Genomic DNA, 17,319 nt, shown 5'->3' on the forward strand with positions numbered 1-17,319 from the left:
GAAAGATATGAAGCCAAATATCGGGTAGCATATCCAGCATGTATGAAAGTGTGAGAGGTTACACTATGCACTTACCTTGAAGTGATATGGCATATCCCATTTACAGTAATCAGAATCTTCATATTCTAGATGCGTGGTTTTATAAACCGTAGGGTAAGAGAAATGACAAAACAGTGCAGAGCTGCATAAAAATGTTAAACTCCTTTAGTGACAAGTACACATTAAAGATACAGGTGTCATAGAAGCTCATCAACATCACAGGATGTTAAAACCCCACAATCCTTAAATGAGAGGAGAAAGAACTTCCAAATAAAACACATTCAAAATCAAAAGTATAATTCAGATGCTACATCCCTACGTATTTCATTCGTAGTAGCATGAACTTCCTCAAGCGAAAAAAGAGCCGGGTCTGGCCCTCTGCATCACTAAGCTTCCTTTCTTTTAAAAATCCTCAGTCATGCTGAATATATCATAAAGTTAGACTCTATTCACAAAAGGAATTTTTAACGTCTACCTTAACCAGCCTTCACATAGGGGCTCAAAATCTACTAGGTTACCCAATATAGAAACTCTGCTGTGTTTTGAGGTTGCATGCTCCGCTGCATTGGTTATGTGTTTTTCTTCTATATTTAAAATGTAGTATTGGAAATATTTTGCTGAGTATTTTCAGTAGAGTTAATTTTTTTATGATCTCTACTAACTAGATTTTTATATTTTTAGGTTGTCCGATGTAGGTGTCAAAGAACGTTCACCCTGCCTAGGAAAAGTGGCCATATCAGGTACTGAATATTTTCAAAAGCTGATGGGTTAAATTCATGAACCTAAAGTAATTCCTATATGTTTGAACTGACAAGGGGGGCAGTATTGTAAAAGAACAGAACAGACGAAGCACGCTCAGTGGACTTGTGTTCAATCAAATTCATTTTCAAATATTCATTATTTACATACCTTAAGTTTGTCAACATTTCAGTCCTCGAACAGACTTTCACCAGGATGAATGAATGAATGGATGAATGAAAAAACAGGGCTTAAATAGACACATCCCTAATTGAAAGAGAGACTAACTGACAGTGAGGCCAGAGCCCAGTTGAAAATATAGTGCCAGGAAAACAAACAAGCTACCCCCTCTATCACGTCCTTCCTCCTCCTCCCCCTGTGCTGCAGAAGCGGTCAAGGGGTTAATAACCCCTTCTGTCTTACCTGCGTCCCGCAACGATGTCCCTCGGCACTGGCTGTGGTCCGCCTTCACTCCTCAACGTCGGTGGGGGAGACCTAATGCACGCATTAGGTTTTCCCCATAGGAAAGCATTATTAAATGCCTTCCTATGGGGATTCCGGTGATGCTGGAAGTCCTCATGTATAGCGTGAGGACGTCCAATGTCATTTAGGCGACCAAAAGTCGGTTTGTGAGCCCGGGAGTCCCTCCACTAGAGGAGGAGTTAACTCTAGCAGGTAATTATTGCAGTTTATAAAAACTGCAATAAGTACATGCTCAGGGTTAAGGGTGATGGGACGGTGCACCCAGACCACTTTAATGAGCTAAAGTGGTCTGGGTGCCTACAGTGCATACACAGGTTGCTATAATTAAAGGGACAGACACTATACCAAACTCACATTCCCGTGCCTGCCCGTAGAGATAACAAAAAAGCTGTAATGAAGTAAACCGATCTAGACAAACCTCATTCCCACCAAAAGAACATTGAAGATGTATACATAAATAAGAGACCCAACCTTGGCAGAAAAAAAATCAATTGCAGACATAACTAATCAATACATGAGGCTCTGGCTAAATTATAAAGCAAATACAAAAAGAGAAGTCCTGCGCTTAAGCAGCAAGGACTACAACACACATCAGCCCCAATATATAGTAAAAACCAAAGAAAAGAAAATGTTACTTGCGCTTTTTCCTTAATCCCTATGTATATTTAGACAAATGGAGGTCATTTAGTTGCTCCAATGGCCATTGGAGGGATGCCCGCCTGCCAACGTCAAGGCAGACCCCCCCCTAAGCGGGTCCTAACACTGACCCTTCAGCCTGCTTCCTTGAGCTTCTGGCAAAGATATCTCTAATGAGACAGAAAGGGGTATTTTTTATATACACCCCTTTACTTATTAACCCTTAATAGGGAACACATGGGACACACCTTTCTGTCTCATTAGAGATATCTTTGCCAGAAGCTCAAGGAAGCAGGCTGAAGGGTCAGTGTTAGGACCCGCTTAGGGGGGGTCTGCCTTGACGTTGGCGGGCATCCCTCCAATGGCCATTGGAGCAACTAAATGACCTCCATTTGTCTAAATATACATAGGGATTAAGGAAAAAGCGCAAGTAACATTTTCTTTTCTTTGGTTTTTACTATATATTGGGGCTGATGTGTGTTGTAGTCCTTGCTGCTTAAGCGCAGGACTTCTCTTTTTGTATTTGTATTTACTTTGTATCACACAGCCTGGTTACAATGCTGCTACCCATCCCATGTGTTCCCTATTAAGGGTTAATAAGTAAAGGGGTGTATATAAAAAATACCCCTTTCTGTCTCATTAGAGATATCTTTGCCAGAAGCTCAAGGAAGCAGACTGAAGGGTCAGTGTTAGGACCCGCTTAGGGGGGGTCTGCCTTGACGTTGGCAGGCGGGCATCCCTCCAATGGCCATTGGAGCAACTAAATGACCTCCATTTGTCTAAATATACATAGGGATTAAGGAAAAAGCGCAAGTAACATTTTCTTTTCTTTGGTTTTTACTTTAAATTATAAAGCAACCAGCTCGCATAAAGGCATATTAAGAAACTAAACCACTGTAGAAAATCTCAGTGGGTAAAGAAAATCAATGCGGGCATAATCAATAAATGCATATATAACGACCCATCTCATAAAGGCATAAGAAGTACATGCATCAATCACTGTAGAAAATTTCAAAATATACATAAGCTGAACATACTTCAATAGAATGCAAGCATTGTTATACATTGTATTTATTTCACTATGCTTGGCTTATATACATTTTGAGATTTCCTAAACCTATCTAATTTTTTAAAAAAAAGTTTAAATTATGATTATTGTTAATTTTATTGACATGGGTAACTATTACTGACTCTTAATCTTCTAATTCTGGTCCATAATATAAGATTTGATCAATCGATTTAAACCAGAAATGAAAAAGCACTAGTCCATATAATTTATTTTTTTCTATGTTTTATTCAGTGATGCATTTTCTTACAAGATTTCTAGAGTTTATCTCTGGTTATACATTATATTAAAAAACAAACAAAAAAAAGCATAGACTGTGTATATATCTATCCAATCTGCCTTAGTGTTGTATTGCTTTGTTGGCAATACATCCTCTGAGGCACATTACATAATTACCTCTTTGTAGCTGAAATGATTTAAAAAAAAAAAAAAAAACAGGCTAAGTAGAAAAACTGAAATGCGTTTCTGTTGCTTTAGCAACATTGCATTAGATCATTTGTAATTCAGCCAGAAAATTCCTCGCATTGAATAAAAGCAGTAGGTTTTTCACACCTGTGATTTATCTGCAGCAGAAATTCGAGCTCAATCTTAATAGTCATAAAAGCCAAATCAAAATTAATTCACACCTTTTGCTAAATGCCAAGCAAGAGATGTGTTGTAATCACAGTTTAATCTGCAAGAAGTAATTTAGTTTCCTCTAGTCAACAGATACTGAAAATGTTTTATGGCTTCATTTCTCTCTCCCTTTGCCAAGACACAAGCCGTAGCTTTGAGTCTAGTGGGAAAAGTCCGACGTCCAAAATTTTGGCCAGCACTGTTATTCCCGAGGCTCGTGGGAGAGCTGATAATAAACATCTCTCAAACAGTCGCTTGTACACGTCTAAGCAAATATTACAAATCTTGTGAAAACAGTGTTTCATTTCTCAGTATAACACAAAGCGATTTTCTCCACCAAGAAACTCCCTTTGCTAGTTCAGGAATGCAATTCAATTATTCAGTGTGAATACATATTTACATTATGTGCATTTTCTATTCATGTCTTCTCATAAAAAATAAATAGGTTTTTAATGCACTAGAAATTAAAAAATAAACACTTTTTTTTTTTAAATGCTGATATTATTAAAGGACCACTATAGGCACCCAGACCACTTCAGCTCAATGAAGTGGTCTGGGTGCCAGGTCCATCTAGTTTTAACCCTGCAGCTGAAGACATGTTTACACTGAGGGTTAAATCAGCCTCCAGTGGCTGTCTCACTGACAGCCACACAAGGCCGCTTCCACCTTGTGAAAATCAGTGAGAAGACGCTGACGTCCATAGGAAAGCATTGAGTAATGCTTTATTATAGACAGTTTAAATGCGCGCGAGGGAGCCCGGCACTGGAGAAAGGTAAGTGGCTGAAGGGGTTTTGACCCCTTCAGCCCAGCGGGAGGGGGCCATGAGGGTGGGGGGGAACTAAGGACTACATAGTACCAGGAAAACAAGTTTGTTTTCCTGGCACTATAGTGGTCCTTTAATATAAATATTAGAGAGAATGCAATGTTTGCGTTCTTTAGATGAATTTGAGTTTACACCTAAAACACGCAGAAATCGCATATGAAAATACAAGACAAAGTTAGAAAAACAAATGCTGATCTGAGCAATATTCATGACCTGGTGACAAGTTAGACTTTGTGTTCGTGAAACCAGAAGCAAATACCATTTATGGTTACTGCAACTGAACTTGATTTTTGCAGCATGGTACCTCTTTGTTGTGGTCTGCCTGGAGAACACAAAGTTGAGCAAGTAGCTGGCTAGGCCTTTTAAACTTTCAGTGATATGTTCTAGTCCTACTACGGTGGTTTACGGAGAACCAGTGTGATTTCAGAGTGAGAACATAATTAATGTATGTTTTCAAAGTGGCGGTAGCAGGTGTATTCACCAGCTTCTGAATTGGGAAGTAATGATAAATTAGAAATCTTTTGAGGCCTTGCAATTGGAATGAATGCCGCTTAAATTATTTAAGTCTCTTTTCAAGGTAATAGTGAAAGGAACAAAAGGGAATTGGGAGCACACCCGGGACATGCATTTCTCAGCAATGGTGCTGCCATACAGACAAAACGTATAAAATATGCAGATTAACCCCTTAAGGACGGTGGGCATTTTAACGGTGGGCCCTTAAGGACGGTGAGCGCCCAAGCTTTTCTATGAACTTACCCGCTCACCGGCGATCCCACACCAGCGATCGCGGCGTGGGGACTCGCCTGGTAGCACAGGGAATATTTACTTAGATCATATATATATATATATATATATATATATATATATATTGTGTATATATACAGTGTATTTTAATATTAATTCTCATTCCTGTGCCACCATACGGTCTCAAAGGCAACGTAACCAATCTGGCGAATTTCAATGTGAAAAAAACTGAAAAATTTTACATGCTCTATTTGACCCTGTAACTTCCCAAACCACCATAAAACCTGTACATAGGGGGTACTGTTTTACACTTGAGACATCGCTGAATACAAATATGTGTATTTTATTGCAGTAAAAGCAAATAGTATTATGACATTCACAGTTAAATTGTCACGTAGAACTAAAAAAAGTAAAACATTTGTATTTTCTCCCATTTTTTAAATATTCTATTCATATTAAATTATGTTTCACACCTAAATATTTAATGTCAAATGAAAGCCCTGTTTCCCCTGAATAAAATTATAGATGATAAGTGTGGGTGTACATAATATGAAAGAGGTGAATTACACCTGAACAGACATATAGCGCAAATTGAAGGTTTTGTTTACGTTTTGTTTTGATCACAACGTGTACATTTGACTCAGTCCTGAAGGGGTTAAGGAACAATGCACACATAAAAAATACAGTTTTAGATTATGTAAGGCTACTTAAATTATTCTAAGTGTGTGTGTAAATATAATAAATATAACAGACAGGTGATCAGCGCTTAAGATTATATATACATACGATACAGATGATGTTCTTAGTATATGAATCTATAAGTACAAAGCAAGAAACAGATTATGGTGCAATACAGTAGATTTTTGTGAAGGGAGTACAAATGGGGAAAAGTGCACACTCACACTTTTTAGAGCTGACTCAGCTCTATTATGAAGGCGTGGACGGAATAATCCCTGTCTATGGATATAAGTGGAGGGTCTTTAGAGCTTTTTTCAGGATGGAGTAGGTATATGTGAAAAAAGACAAAATAGGAAATAAAATGGTATAGCATATGGAAACAATTAGTATTGATGGAGGAAGTTATGCAACTTACGTCACCCAGGGCAATGTCCTGCTCTGGTATGAAGAACTTGAGGTGGAGCAACCCCCACCTAGAGATATATGCTGGAACCGGAAGGATGATGAGGGCTGTATGAAGGATGTACTCCACAGTTGATGATGTATAATATAGTAGGTTTATTAAATAAAAAGCTGGAAACAACAGCTCTATAAGTAAAAACAAATAACAAACAAACTGTGGATAAAATAAGTCCTTATTTTATCCACAGTTTCTTTATTTCTTTTTACTTTTATAGCTGTTGTTTCCAGCTATGTTATCCTATACATATGATGGATGATAGATCTATCATATTTAAATAAAATATATACACACATAGCCACAAACAACAAAACAATTCAGCAAATAAATACTGCCATTTACGGCCATATCATGTTAAGTCTACCACTACTTCACAGTACCCCAATATACAGGGTTGGCCTTAAGCCACTAGGCATCCTGTGCGAAAAATCTTCATAGCGCCCCCATCCACCCCCGTTCATACACCTTTCATCCTTGTTTGTTTGTGTGTGTGTGTGTGTGTGTGTAGAGGTGTAGTGTTTTTATAGGGGATTTATTAAACTAATAATGATTTAAAAACAAATATTCATTCCCCCTTTCCTGTTATCTTGCAGTAAGGGGGGAATGTTGATCTCTGTTGTCCCAGTGTGCTGGGAATCTGGTCTGCACCCTTCCCCAGGTGCATACTATAAGTAGCTGTCTCGTTAGCGCACGCATTTACAGTGTTAAGGATTCAATCCGCAGCAATGCACTAATTGGCCGGTGCTTGGAAGACCGCTACTCATGGTCTGCAGCCAATTGAAGTGCAGGCCAGATGTATCAGACTGCCTCTCATGCATTACAGAGGGGCAGACTAAGTATGTCACATAATACTGTAAAACCCAATTGCAGGCATACAGTTCCACACACAGGTACCGGCAGCAGTCACACACACAGTTACAAGCAGCAGTCACACTCACACAGTTACAAGCAGCAGTCACACTCACACAGTTACAAGCAGCAGTCACACTCACACAGTTACAAGCAGCAGTCACACTCACACAGTTACAAGCAGACTGTCACACTCACACAGTTACAAGCAGACTGTCACACTCACACAGTTACAAGCAGACTGTCACACTCACACAGTTACAAGCAGACTGTCACACTCACACAGTTACAAGCAGACTGTCACACTCACACAGTTACAAGCAGACTGTCACACACACACAGTTACAAGCAGACTGTCACACACACACAGTTACAAGCAGACTGTCACACACACACACAGTTACAAGCAGACTGTCACACACACACACACAGTTACAAGCAGACTGTCACACACACACACAGTTACAAGCAGACTGTCACACACACACACAGTTACAAGCAGACTGTCACACACACACACAGTTACAAGCAGACTGTCACACACACACACAGTTACAAGCAGACTGTCACACACACACACACACACAGTTACAAGCAGACTGTCACACACACACACACACACACACAGTTACAAGCAGACTGTGACACACACACACACACACAGTTACAAGCAGACTGTGACACACACACACAGTTACAAGCAGACTGTCACACACACACACAGTTACAAGCAGACTGTCTCACACACACACACACACACACAGTTACAGGCAGACCGCTACACAGTTACAAGCAGACACTCACGCGCAGAGGCAGACAGCCACACACACAGGCAAAGTCACACACACCGGTACACACAAAGGCACACTTGCAGTCACGGTTACACTCACACACACAGTTAGTCACACAAACAGGCAGACACTCACACGGTTACAGTCACACACAAGCAGAAAGTCATACACAGTTACACTCGCAGACGTACAGTCACACAGTCACAAACAGGCAAACAGTCACACACACAGGCAGACAGTATCAGTCACATAACACACACACACACACACACACACATACACACAGGCAGACAGTCACACACACACTTACCATTATGGGCTGGCAGGAGGGAATGGAGGCAGTGCAGCTCCTGTATTCTAGTTGTTGGTAAAGCAGGAACTCCTTCCTGCTTCCCCCATCCTGTGCAGCAGTTATTACCAGGGGCTTCTGGTAGGTTTTAGCCCCGCCTCTGCTTCTCATTAAAGGACCACTATAGGCACCCAGACCACTTCAGCTCATTGAAAGTCTGGGTACCAGGTCCATCTAGGGTTAACCCTGCAGCTATAAACCTAGCAGTTTCAGAGAAACTGCTATGTTTACATTAGGGTTAATCCAGCCTCTAGTGGCTGTCTCATTGACAGCTGCTAGAGGCGCTTCTCACTGTGATTTTCACAGTGAGAAGACGCTGCCGTCCATAGGAAAGCATTGAGAAATGCTTTCCTATAGACTGATTGAATGCGCGTGGCTTTTGCCGCGCATGCGCATTCGGCAGATGACATCGGAAGAGGACAGAGAGTCCCCAGCGCCGAGGGAACCTGGCGCTGGAGAAAGGTACATGTTTTACTCCTCTTGAGCCCGGCGGAAGAGGGACCCAGAGGGTGGGGGGGACCCAAAGACCTTATAGTGCCAGGAAAACGAGTTTGTTTTCCTGGCACTATAGTGGTCCTTTAAGCTCTGCCTCTGCCGCTCAGTAAGCTCCGCCCCCACAACGCCACTTTTTTTTTTTTTTTTTTCATATACCCTGGCGAAGAATAGTGAAATCCTCCACCCAGGTACTTGCTCTAGCTCCCCCTGCACAGTTGTCAACCGGCCATGTGTGAGTTGTGTCGGCCGCATAGCGCCCCCTGCTCCATGGTGCCCTGTGCGGCCGCACACCCCTAAAGCCGGTCCTGCCAATATCGGTGGGTCCTACACTAATCCAAATGTGGGAGACAAATTAAATAGTGCAAGTGGTAAATTAACTAAGGTGTATTTAAATAATCTGCTGTAAGGGCAATGTAAATATATATAATGCAAAATTAATGTGATTAAAAAAAATGCAGCTTTAAAAATAAACAATTAAAGTGATAGTGCTATGATGTATATGCTCACAATGCAAATCATATATCTGCTCTATACCAAATGAGGATTATAATAAAAGTGACAACGCTATCCAAAACTTCTTCAAATTTATACTTTCCTTGGTCACATCCAAAGGGGCATCTGAAGCAGGGATGCGGTGTTCAACCAAAAATAAATCTAATTTGGCCTTTTCGAGGTAAGACCTAGTGGCTAAAGCTGTGCTAGTATATTCTAAAGTTGCTGAGTCAAAACACAAGTAATTGACTTATTAGTTGTGCTGTCTCACATGGGCAATGCCATCTACTTTCTTCAGCTACTGGTGGTTCATCTACCAGGAGCTCACATCTATGCTGTACTCACACATAGGCAAGACTACAGTACTAATGTCTACATCTGCGGAAGCCTCAATAGATATAGTCTTGCAGTTGGAGAGACAATCTCTTATTCCTCAAGCAGTTGCTAGTGACAGCGGGGGGCGGGGAGAAGTGACAAAACTTGACAAAGGTAGCTGTCTCTCTTTTGTCATGTGGTGGGAAAGAAAAATACATAAGACAAAGTAGTCTTCTCTTTGCCTGGTGAATTTTAGAAGGAATAGATTGGAAAAATAAGAAAGGAAGTACGGAGGATGAGTGAGGAAGATGAGAGGAACAGATTGTTGTAACGTTTAGGGGGCTTTAAGGCTCACTTTGTTATATCCACCCATTGCATGCTGAAAGAGGACTATATATTAACTCTTTGGACATACTATAACTGTAACAAACCATAGCCTGCCACCATGAGCCTGTTAGAATTTAAAGCGGAATTGTCACTTGCCAGGATTTTTAATGTTATGTTTGCAAATATCCAATGTGTAACACATTTGTATTTGTGAGGTGTGAAAATTTGAAACATAGCAATCCATAATTCTTAATTTTGCAACTGGGCGACTCCATCTTGGCTCTGAGTCAGTCATCGTTCTATGCTCTCTCCTTCGCACCTGGCATTTAGCATAGAGAAAGTATACAGAGAAGAGGAGAAATGAAACAATGTTTCTATTTTTCTTCTTCATTAGCAAAAATCTAGCCTGGCTTAACCTTGTCGGAACTTCATTATGATGTCATTTGCTTAAAAGAGCATCTTCTGAAAAAAATGGTTAACGCGAGTTAGATGATTTTCAATGTTTTATGTAATGGTTGAAATTCTACCGAAATGACGGTTCTTCTTTAAGGGGAGGTTGGGCAGTTGTGTGGGTGTGAAATTAGCAATTTTCATGTAAGCTCGTACACTTTTTTTTTTTTTTTTTTTTTTATTTATAAAATTGCTAAAAGCGGCACTGTCATGCCGAACTTACCTTTCCTCAATCTCTTCCTCTTCTCCCCCTCTCTCAGGATCTGTTATTCTTTTCTTCCTGTCTTCTTTAGTTTTCTTTAAAACCATAAGACAAAGTAGGGACTCTTTGTCTTATGGGATTCCTCCGCTTGACCAGCTCTGACCAGCGGAGGAGCAAAGTGTGCTTCATTTCCGCTGGTCAGAGCAATTTTCCCATGATCCCTAGCTTTCCTCCCAGTTCCCACAATACTTCCTGTCAGTATTGCCGAAAGTCCTGTCACTTAGACAGAACGCCGGCAAAACTGCCGAATTGCATCCTAACAGAATGAGCACCGTTTCTCCATTGGTGTTAGGATGCAATTCGGTACTTTGTTCGGATCGGAATTTCATTCAAATGAATGAAACTCCGATCCTATTCATTGCTGTGGCTGCATCTTGCAGCCGCTTAGTAGATAACTCCCTAATTCCCACGGTATCAGGGAGCTATCTACTAAAAGGCTGAAAGACCTAAATTGGTCTTTCAGCCAAATTTACTAACACCAAGTAAAAATGACTTGGTATTAGTAAATAATATGCCCCTACTCGCTATACCGCGAGTAGGGGCATGTCTAGTAAGCAGTGAGCAGCCTGTGGCTGCTCACTGTAGAAAAAAAATAAAAAAAATATTGCCCCCCACCCCTAAATGACGGGTGGGGGCCGTAAAGTAAAATAAGGGAGGGAGACCTATTGTCCCCCCCCCCGGCCCCCACCCCTGAGCGGTGGGTGGGGGCCATAAAGATAATGAGGGGGGGGGACCTACTGTCCTCCCCCCCGGCCCCCACCCCTGGGCGGCGGGTGGGGGCCATAATAGTAGTAGGGGGGGGACCTACTGTCCCCCCCCCCGGCCCCCACCCCTGGCCGGCGGGTGGGGGCCATAATAGTAATAAAGGGGGGGGGGGACCTACTGTCCTCCCCCCCGGCCCCCACCCCTGGGCGGCGGGTGGGGGCCATAATAGTAATAAGGGGGGGGGGACCTACTGTCCTCCCCCCCGGCCCCCACCCCTGGGCGGCGGATGGGGGCCATAATAGTAGTAGGGGGGGGGGACCTACTGTCCTCCCCCCGGCCCCCACCCCTGGCCGGCGGGTGGGGGCCATCATAGTAATAAAGGGGGGGGGGGACCTACTGTCCTCCCCCCCGGCCCCCACCCCTGGGCGGCGGGTGGGGGCCATAATAGTAATAAGGGGGGGGGGACCTACTGTCCTCCACCCCCCGGCCCCCACCCCTGGGCGGCGGGTGGGGGCCATAATAGTAATAGGGGGGGACCTACTGTCCTCCCCCCCGGCCCCCACCCCTGGGCGGCGGGTGGGGGCCATAATAGTAATAAGGGGGGGGACCTACTGTCCTCCAGCCCCCGGCCCCCACCCCTGGGCGGCGGGTGGGGGCCCTAATGGAAAAAAGGGGGGGGGGACCTACTGTCCTCCCCCCCGGCCCCCACCCCTGGGCGGCGGGTGGGGGCCATAATAGTAATAAGGGGGGGGGGATCTACTGTCCTCCCCCCCCGGCCCCCACCCCTGGGCGGCGGGTGGGGGCCATAACGATAATGGGGGGGGGGACCTACTGTCCTCCCCCCCGCCCCCACCCCTGGGCGGCGGGTGGGGGCACTAAGTAAATTCCCCCCCCCCCCCCATCAAGGTGACTAGGGGTGCCCAAGCCCCTAGTCACCCACCCCCCACCCAAATAAAAAATGCCCCTACCTACCCCCCTCACCCTAAAAAATAGTGAGGGGGGAATAAAATTGCTAACCTGTAAAGTAAAATTAAACTTACCATTCGACGTCTTCTTTTTTCTAAAATCTTCATTTTTCAGCCCCAAAAAAGGCCAAATAAAAAACCATCATAGCCGTCGAACTAAAAATAAAATAAAAAACCCGAGCGCAAAAAAAAAACCCGACGAAAAGAAAAAACCCGAGCGCACAAAAAAATAATCCATCTTCACCCATGGAGGGCTCCGCGCAGACTGAGCTCCGCAGGGCGGGGCAAGGCTTATAAAGCCTTGCCCCGCCCTGCAATTAGCCTAAGAACACTCTGATTGGTGGGTTTAAGCCAATCAGAGTGCTCTTTGTCATTTTACAAGCGTGGGAAAGTTCTTTGGAACTTTCCCACGCTTGTAAAATGACACAGAGCACTGTGATTGGATGGATTTAAAGCCATCCAATCACAGTGCTCTGTGTCATTTTACAAGCGTGGGAAAATTCCAAAGAACTTTCCCACGCTTGTAAAATGACACAGAGCACTGTGATTGGATGGCTTGAAATCCATCCAATCACAGTGCTCTGTGTCATTTTACAAGCGTGGGAAAATTCCAAAGAACTTTCCCACGCTTGTAAAATGACACAGAGCACTGTGATTGGATGGATTTAAAGCCATCCAATCACAGTGCTCTGTGTCATTTTACAAGCGTGGGAAAATTCCAAAGAACTTTCCCACGCTTGTAAAATGACACAGAGCACTGTGATTGGATGGCTTGAAATCCATCCAATCACAGTGCTCTGTGTCATTTTACAAGCGTGGGAAAATTCCAAAGAACTTTCCCACGCTTGTAAAATGACACAGAGCACTGTGATTGGATGGATTTCAAGCCATCCAATCACAGTGCTCTGTGACACTTTACAAGCGTGGGAAAATTCCAAAGAACTTTCCCACGCTTGTAAAATGACAAAGAGCACTCTGATTGGCTTAAACCCACCAATCAGAGTGTTCTTAGGCTAATTGCAGGGCGGGGCAAGGCTTTATAAGCCTTGCCCCGCCCTGCGGAGCTCAGTCTGCGCGGAGCCCTCCATGGGTGAAGATGGATTATTTTTGTGTGCGCTCGGGTTTTTTCTTTTTCGTCGGGTTTTTTTTTTGCGCACGGGTTTTTTATTTTATTTTTAGTTCGACGGCTATGATGGTTTTTTATTTGGCCTTTTTTGGGGCTGAAAAATGAAGATTTTAGAAAAAAGAAGACGTCGAATGGTAAGTTTAATTTTACTTTACAGGTTAGCAATTTTATTCCCCCCTCACTATTTTTTAGGGTGAGGGGGGTAGGAAGGGGCATTTTTTATTTGGGTGGGGGGTGGGTGACTAGGGGCTTGGGCACCCCTAGTCACCTTGATGGGGGGGGGGGGGGGAATTTACTTAGTGCCCCCACCCGCCGCCCAGGGGTGGGGGCGGGGGGAGGACAGTAGGTCCCCCCCCATTATCGTTATGGCCCCCACCCGCCGCCCAGGGGTGGGGGCCGGGGGGGGGGAAGGACAGTAGACCCCCCCCCCCCTTATTACTATTATGGCCCCCACCCGCCGCCCAGGGGTGGGGGCCGGGGGGAGGACAGTAGGTCCCCCCCCCCTTTTTTCCATTAGGGCCCCCACCCGCCGCCCAGGGGTGGGGGCCGGGGGCTGGAGGACAGTAGGTCCCCCCCCTTATTACTATTATGGCCCCCACCCGCCGCCCAGGGGTGGGGGCCGGGGGCTGGAGGACAGTAGGTCCCCCCCCCTTATTACTATTATGGCCCCCACCCGCCGCCCAGGGGTGGGGGCCGGGGGGTGGAGGACAGTAGGTCCCCCCCCCCCTATTACTATTATGGCCCCCACCCGCCGCCCAGGGGTGGGGGCCGGGGGGTGGAGGACAGTAGGTCCCCCCCCCTTATTACTATTATGGCCCCCACCCGCCGCCCAGGGGTGGGGGCCTGAGGGGAGGACAGTAGGTCCCCCCTCATTCCCATTATGGCCCCCACCCGCCGTCCAGGGGTGGGGGCCGGCGGGGGAGGACAGTAGGCCCCCCGTCCCCCCCTTATTACCCTTTTTTTTTTTTTTTTTACAGTGAGCAGCCACAGGCTGCTCACTGTTTAGTGGACATGCCCCTACTCGCGATATAGCGAGTAGGGGCATTGGGGAGATTTTAATCTCCCTTGTGCTATTATGGGGGTCATATTGACCCCCATAGAGTGAGGGGGGGACCTGGGGGGCTTATGAAGTGGTGGGGAGCTCTGCTCCCTGCCGCTTCTATAGTTACATATTACAAGGAGGGAGCTGCACGCCGGTAGCTCCCTCCTTGTAATAAACTGAACGAACAAACTAACACGGATACACAGTGTTAGTTTGTTCGTCTGATTTTTTCTATTCATTCATTCGTCTGTCTGATGAATGAATGAATAGGTGAAATTCCCGTTCGCATGTCCAGGTGTTTCACTGGGCATGTGCGGGAATCTCACAGTCTGTGTAGTGTGGGTAGATGACGTGTCCCATAGGGACTTCACCTACCCACACAAAGATGGCGGCGCCCTGAATAAAGATCGGGCAGAAAATAAAGAATAAAAAATAGGTAATGTGGGGGGCATAGGGGCATTTGGGGGTGACTAGGGGGTCGATTGGATGTAGTTGAGGCGGGAGGGGGGTTAAAAAAAAAACGGAATTCGGCATGACAGTGCCGCTTAAAGTACTAATTTGCTTTATCTTTTTAACATATACTTTCTAAAGCCATTTCATTCAGCCTGCTGATGTGTAGCTTGTTATATTCCAAACTGTATCTATATTTTCTTTCCCCTGTTTATGCATTAGTCATGCAGTTTTTACCCTTGTTTGACATTTTCCTGATTTTAGATCATTATTGGTCCTAAGCGATACTCTGCGTACAACTCGGAAATGTTTATTTTTACTTAATCTGTTGAATTCGTTTGCTGTAATTGCTTTGACGTAGAGAGCCTGATGCCATGTAATCTGACAAACTGCATCATTAACTTAAACTAGTAAACAATTCTATTTTCAACAAAACAAATCTCTCTGTCTCCAGGCATTCGGCTTCCTTTGATGTGGAAGGATTCTGATCACTTTGGCAACAAAGATAGTAAGTAGCAAGTGCAGCAATATTGGTAATGTTATGTCAATATGCCTGTTAGCCATTTCAGCTAATTAAAATGTTCCTGTACATTTTGTAAACAAGCTGATCCGTTAAGTGATATTATCTCAAATATTGTTTGTATAAAGTCTGATGCTAGAATGCTATGACATTATATATATATATGTATATATATATATATATATATATATATATATTGGTTTTATTTTTTTTTAGAAATTTATCATGACCATGCATTCCACTGTATTTGAAAGGGACATTCTAAGCAACATAACCACTATAACTCTGTGTTTTGAATATATTGCCCCTGCGACCGTGCCCGTCACTTCAGGGGGCCAGGCTGTCCTGTTGACCCCTGCTGACAAGTGAGAAATTCAACTCTCCCAACACACTGCGCACCCTCCTGAAACTCTCTAACTCCCTGTATTGGAGAAGTATCCTCCCGGGGGAGGCCGCCTGGGGCCTCGCGGCCGCCCATACCTCTTTGGGGCAGACTGTGTCAGGTCCTCGGTCAGGGACTGAGGACCTGACTCCCGCAGGGGGCCCGGCGGCTTGCTTAATGTGCCACCGGGTGCGAGGCCCCTCCAGTCTGCCCAGCCCGAGAGTGCCCATCGCAGACACAGGTCTGCAGCTCCACAGTGTACAGAGCTGTAGACCATGATACATGGTCTACAGCTCTGCACACTGCGAAGCTGCAAACCGGATACACTGGACCACCAGGGAGAGAAATAAGGTATTTCTCACCCCCTCCTTCCCAGTATTCCCCCACTTTGCACACCATCACCCCCCTCTTTCATACTGTCACCCCCTCCCTCCCAGTACCCCCCCCTTGTACTCACTATCCCCCCCTTGTACTCACTATCACCTCCTCCCTCCCCACAGTTTCACCCCTTCCACACTATCACCGCCCTCCCTCCCTCCCAGCATACCCCCTCCCAGTATCCCTCTTTGTAGCGGAATGGGCTTCGCCACAATACGTTTCATGGGGATAGAATACATTCCTCAGCCCCCACGGAAAGGCGGTTGGGATACTAAACTCCGTCAGAGGGAGGCATATTGGATCTTCAAACTCCAAACTTTATCGCCACACGGCCTTAATGAGGGGTTTTCATATACCCTTTTTATTTAACTAATGATCACTATCTAGTAACTATGTGCGTTTTTAAATGTTAATTATGATTATTATTTTTCAAGGTTTAATTAATTCATTGTTTTTCATCAGTGCTTATCATTTAGGGATCATTAAGCTACATGGACATCTCCATAGTTAACTTCTGTGATGCTACATGAGTTACTCTTATACACTTGACTGTCTGTAATATGGGATTCTTTATTGCTCCTTATACTTCATACCTACTATACTGTAGGGCTTTATATTTGAGTGGACCTTTTCTCATAATCTGGATGGGTAATGGTTAAAGGGTTGTGTTATGCACCCCAGTGTATCCATGTTTAAACATCATGTATGCATCAGACTTGTTTTTTCCCCCTCTTCTTGATGGGTCCCATATCTTTACTTCGGTTTCATGATTACATATCTTTATTACATATCATGTGTTATATGTTAACAGCAGTGCATACTTATTAAAGGTTACAATTCGGTCATCCTTTAATTTATTTCTTGGGGATGATTGGTAATGCCGTTTTGCCATTTATTTTTCTTTGTAACGTCTTCCTCCTTCACACTGTATCTATAAATTGCGGTTACTCCGCCTACTTAGGGATGTCCTAGTGACTCACTAGTACCGTCAGTGTTGGAGGTGTAACAACAGCCGATGTCCGCCGCCCCCTTCCCTTCCCGCACACGTGACTTAGCGATGACGCAGTTGTCACGTGGGATATGCGGAAGTGGTCCGGGCTGCATTGGACGCTACCATATGGCAGGTGGGCGGAGTATCA

At 44.5% G+C, this 17,319-nt stretch overlaps 1 protein-coding gene across 1 annotated transcript in view; it reads left to right on the plus strand.

The window, feature by feature from the left end:
* The window catches only part of RTKN2 (rhotekin 2), a 112,567-nt gene that overhangs the window by 16,748 nt on the left and 78,500 nt on the right, over positions 1-17,319 (plus strand). Inside the window, exons 3-4 of the mRNA XM_063435118.1 lie at positions 721-779; positions 15,355-15,408. Coding sequence (XP_063291188.1) covers positions 721-779; positions 15,355-15,408 — 113 coding nt within the window. The remainder of the gene's footprint in view (positions 1-720; positions 780-15,354; positions 15,409-17,319) is intronic.

Source organism: Pelobates fuscus, chromosome 10 (genome assembly GCF_036172605.1).
Source record: "Pelobates fuscus isolate aPelFus1 chromosome 10, aPelFus1.pri, whole genome shotgun sequence".
NCBI lineage: Eukaryota > Metazoa > Chordata > Amphibia > Anura > Pelobatidae > Pelobates > Pelobates fuscus.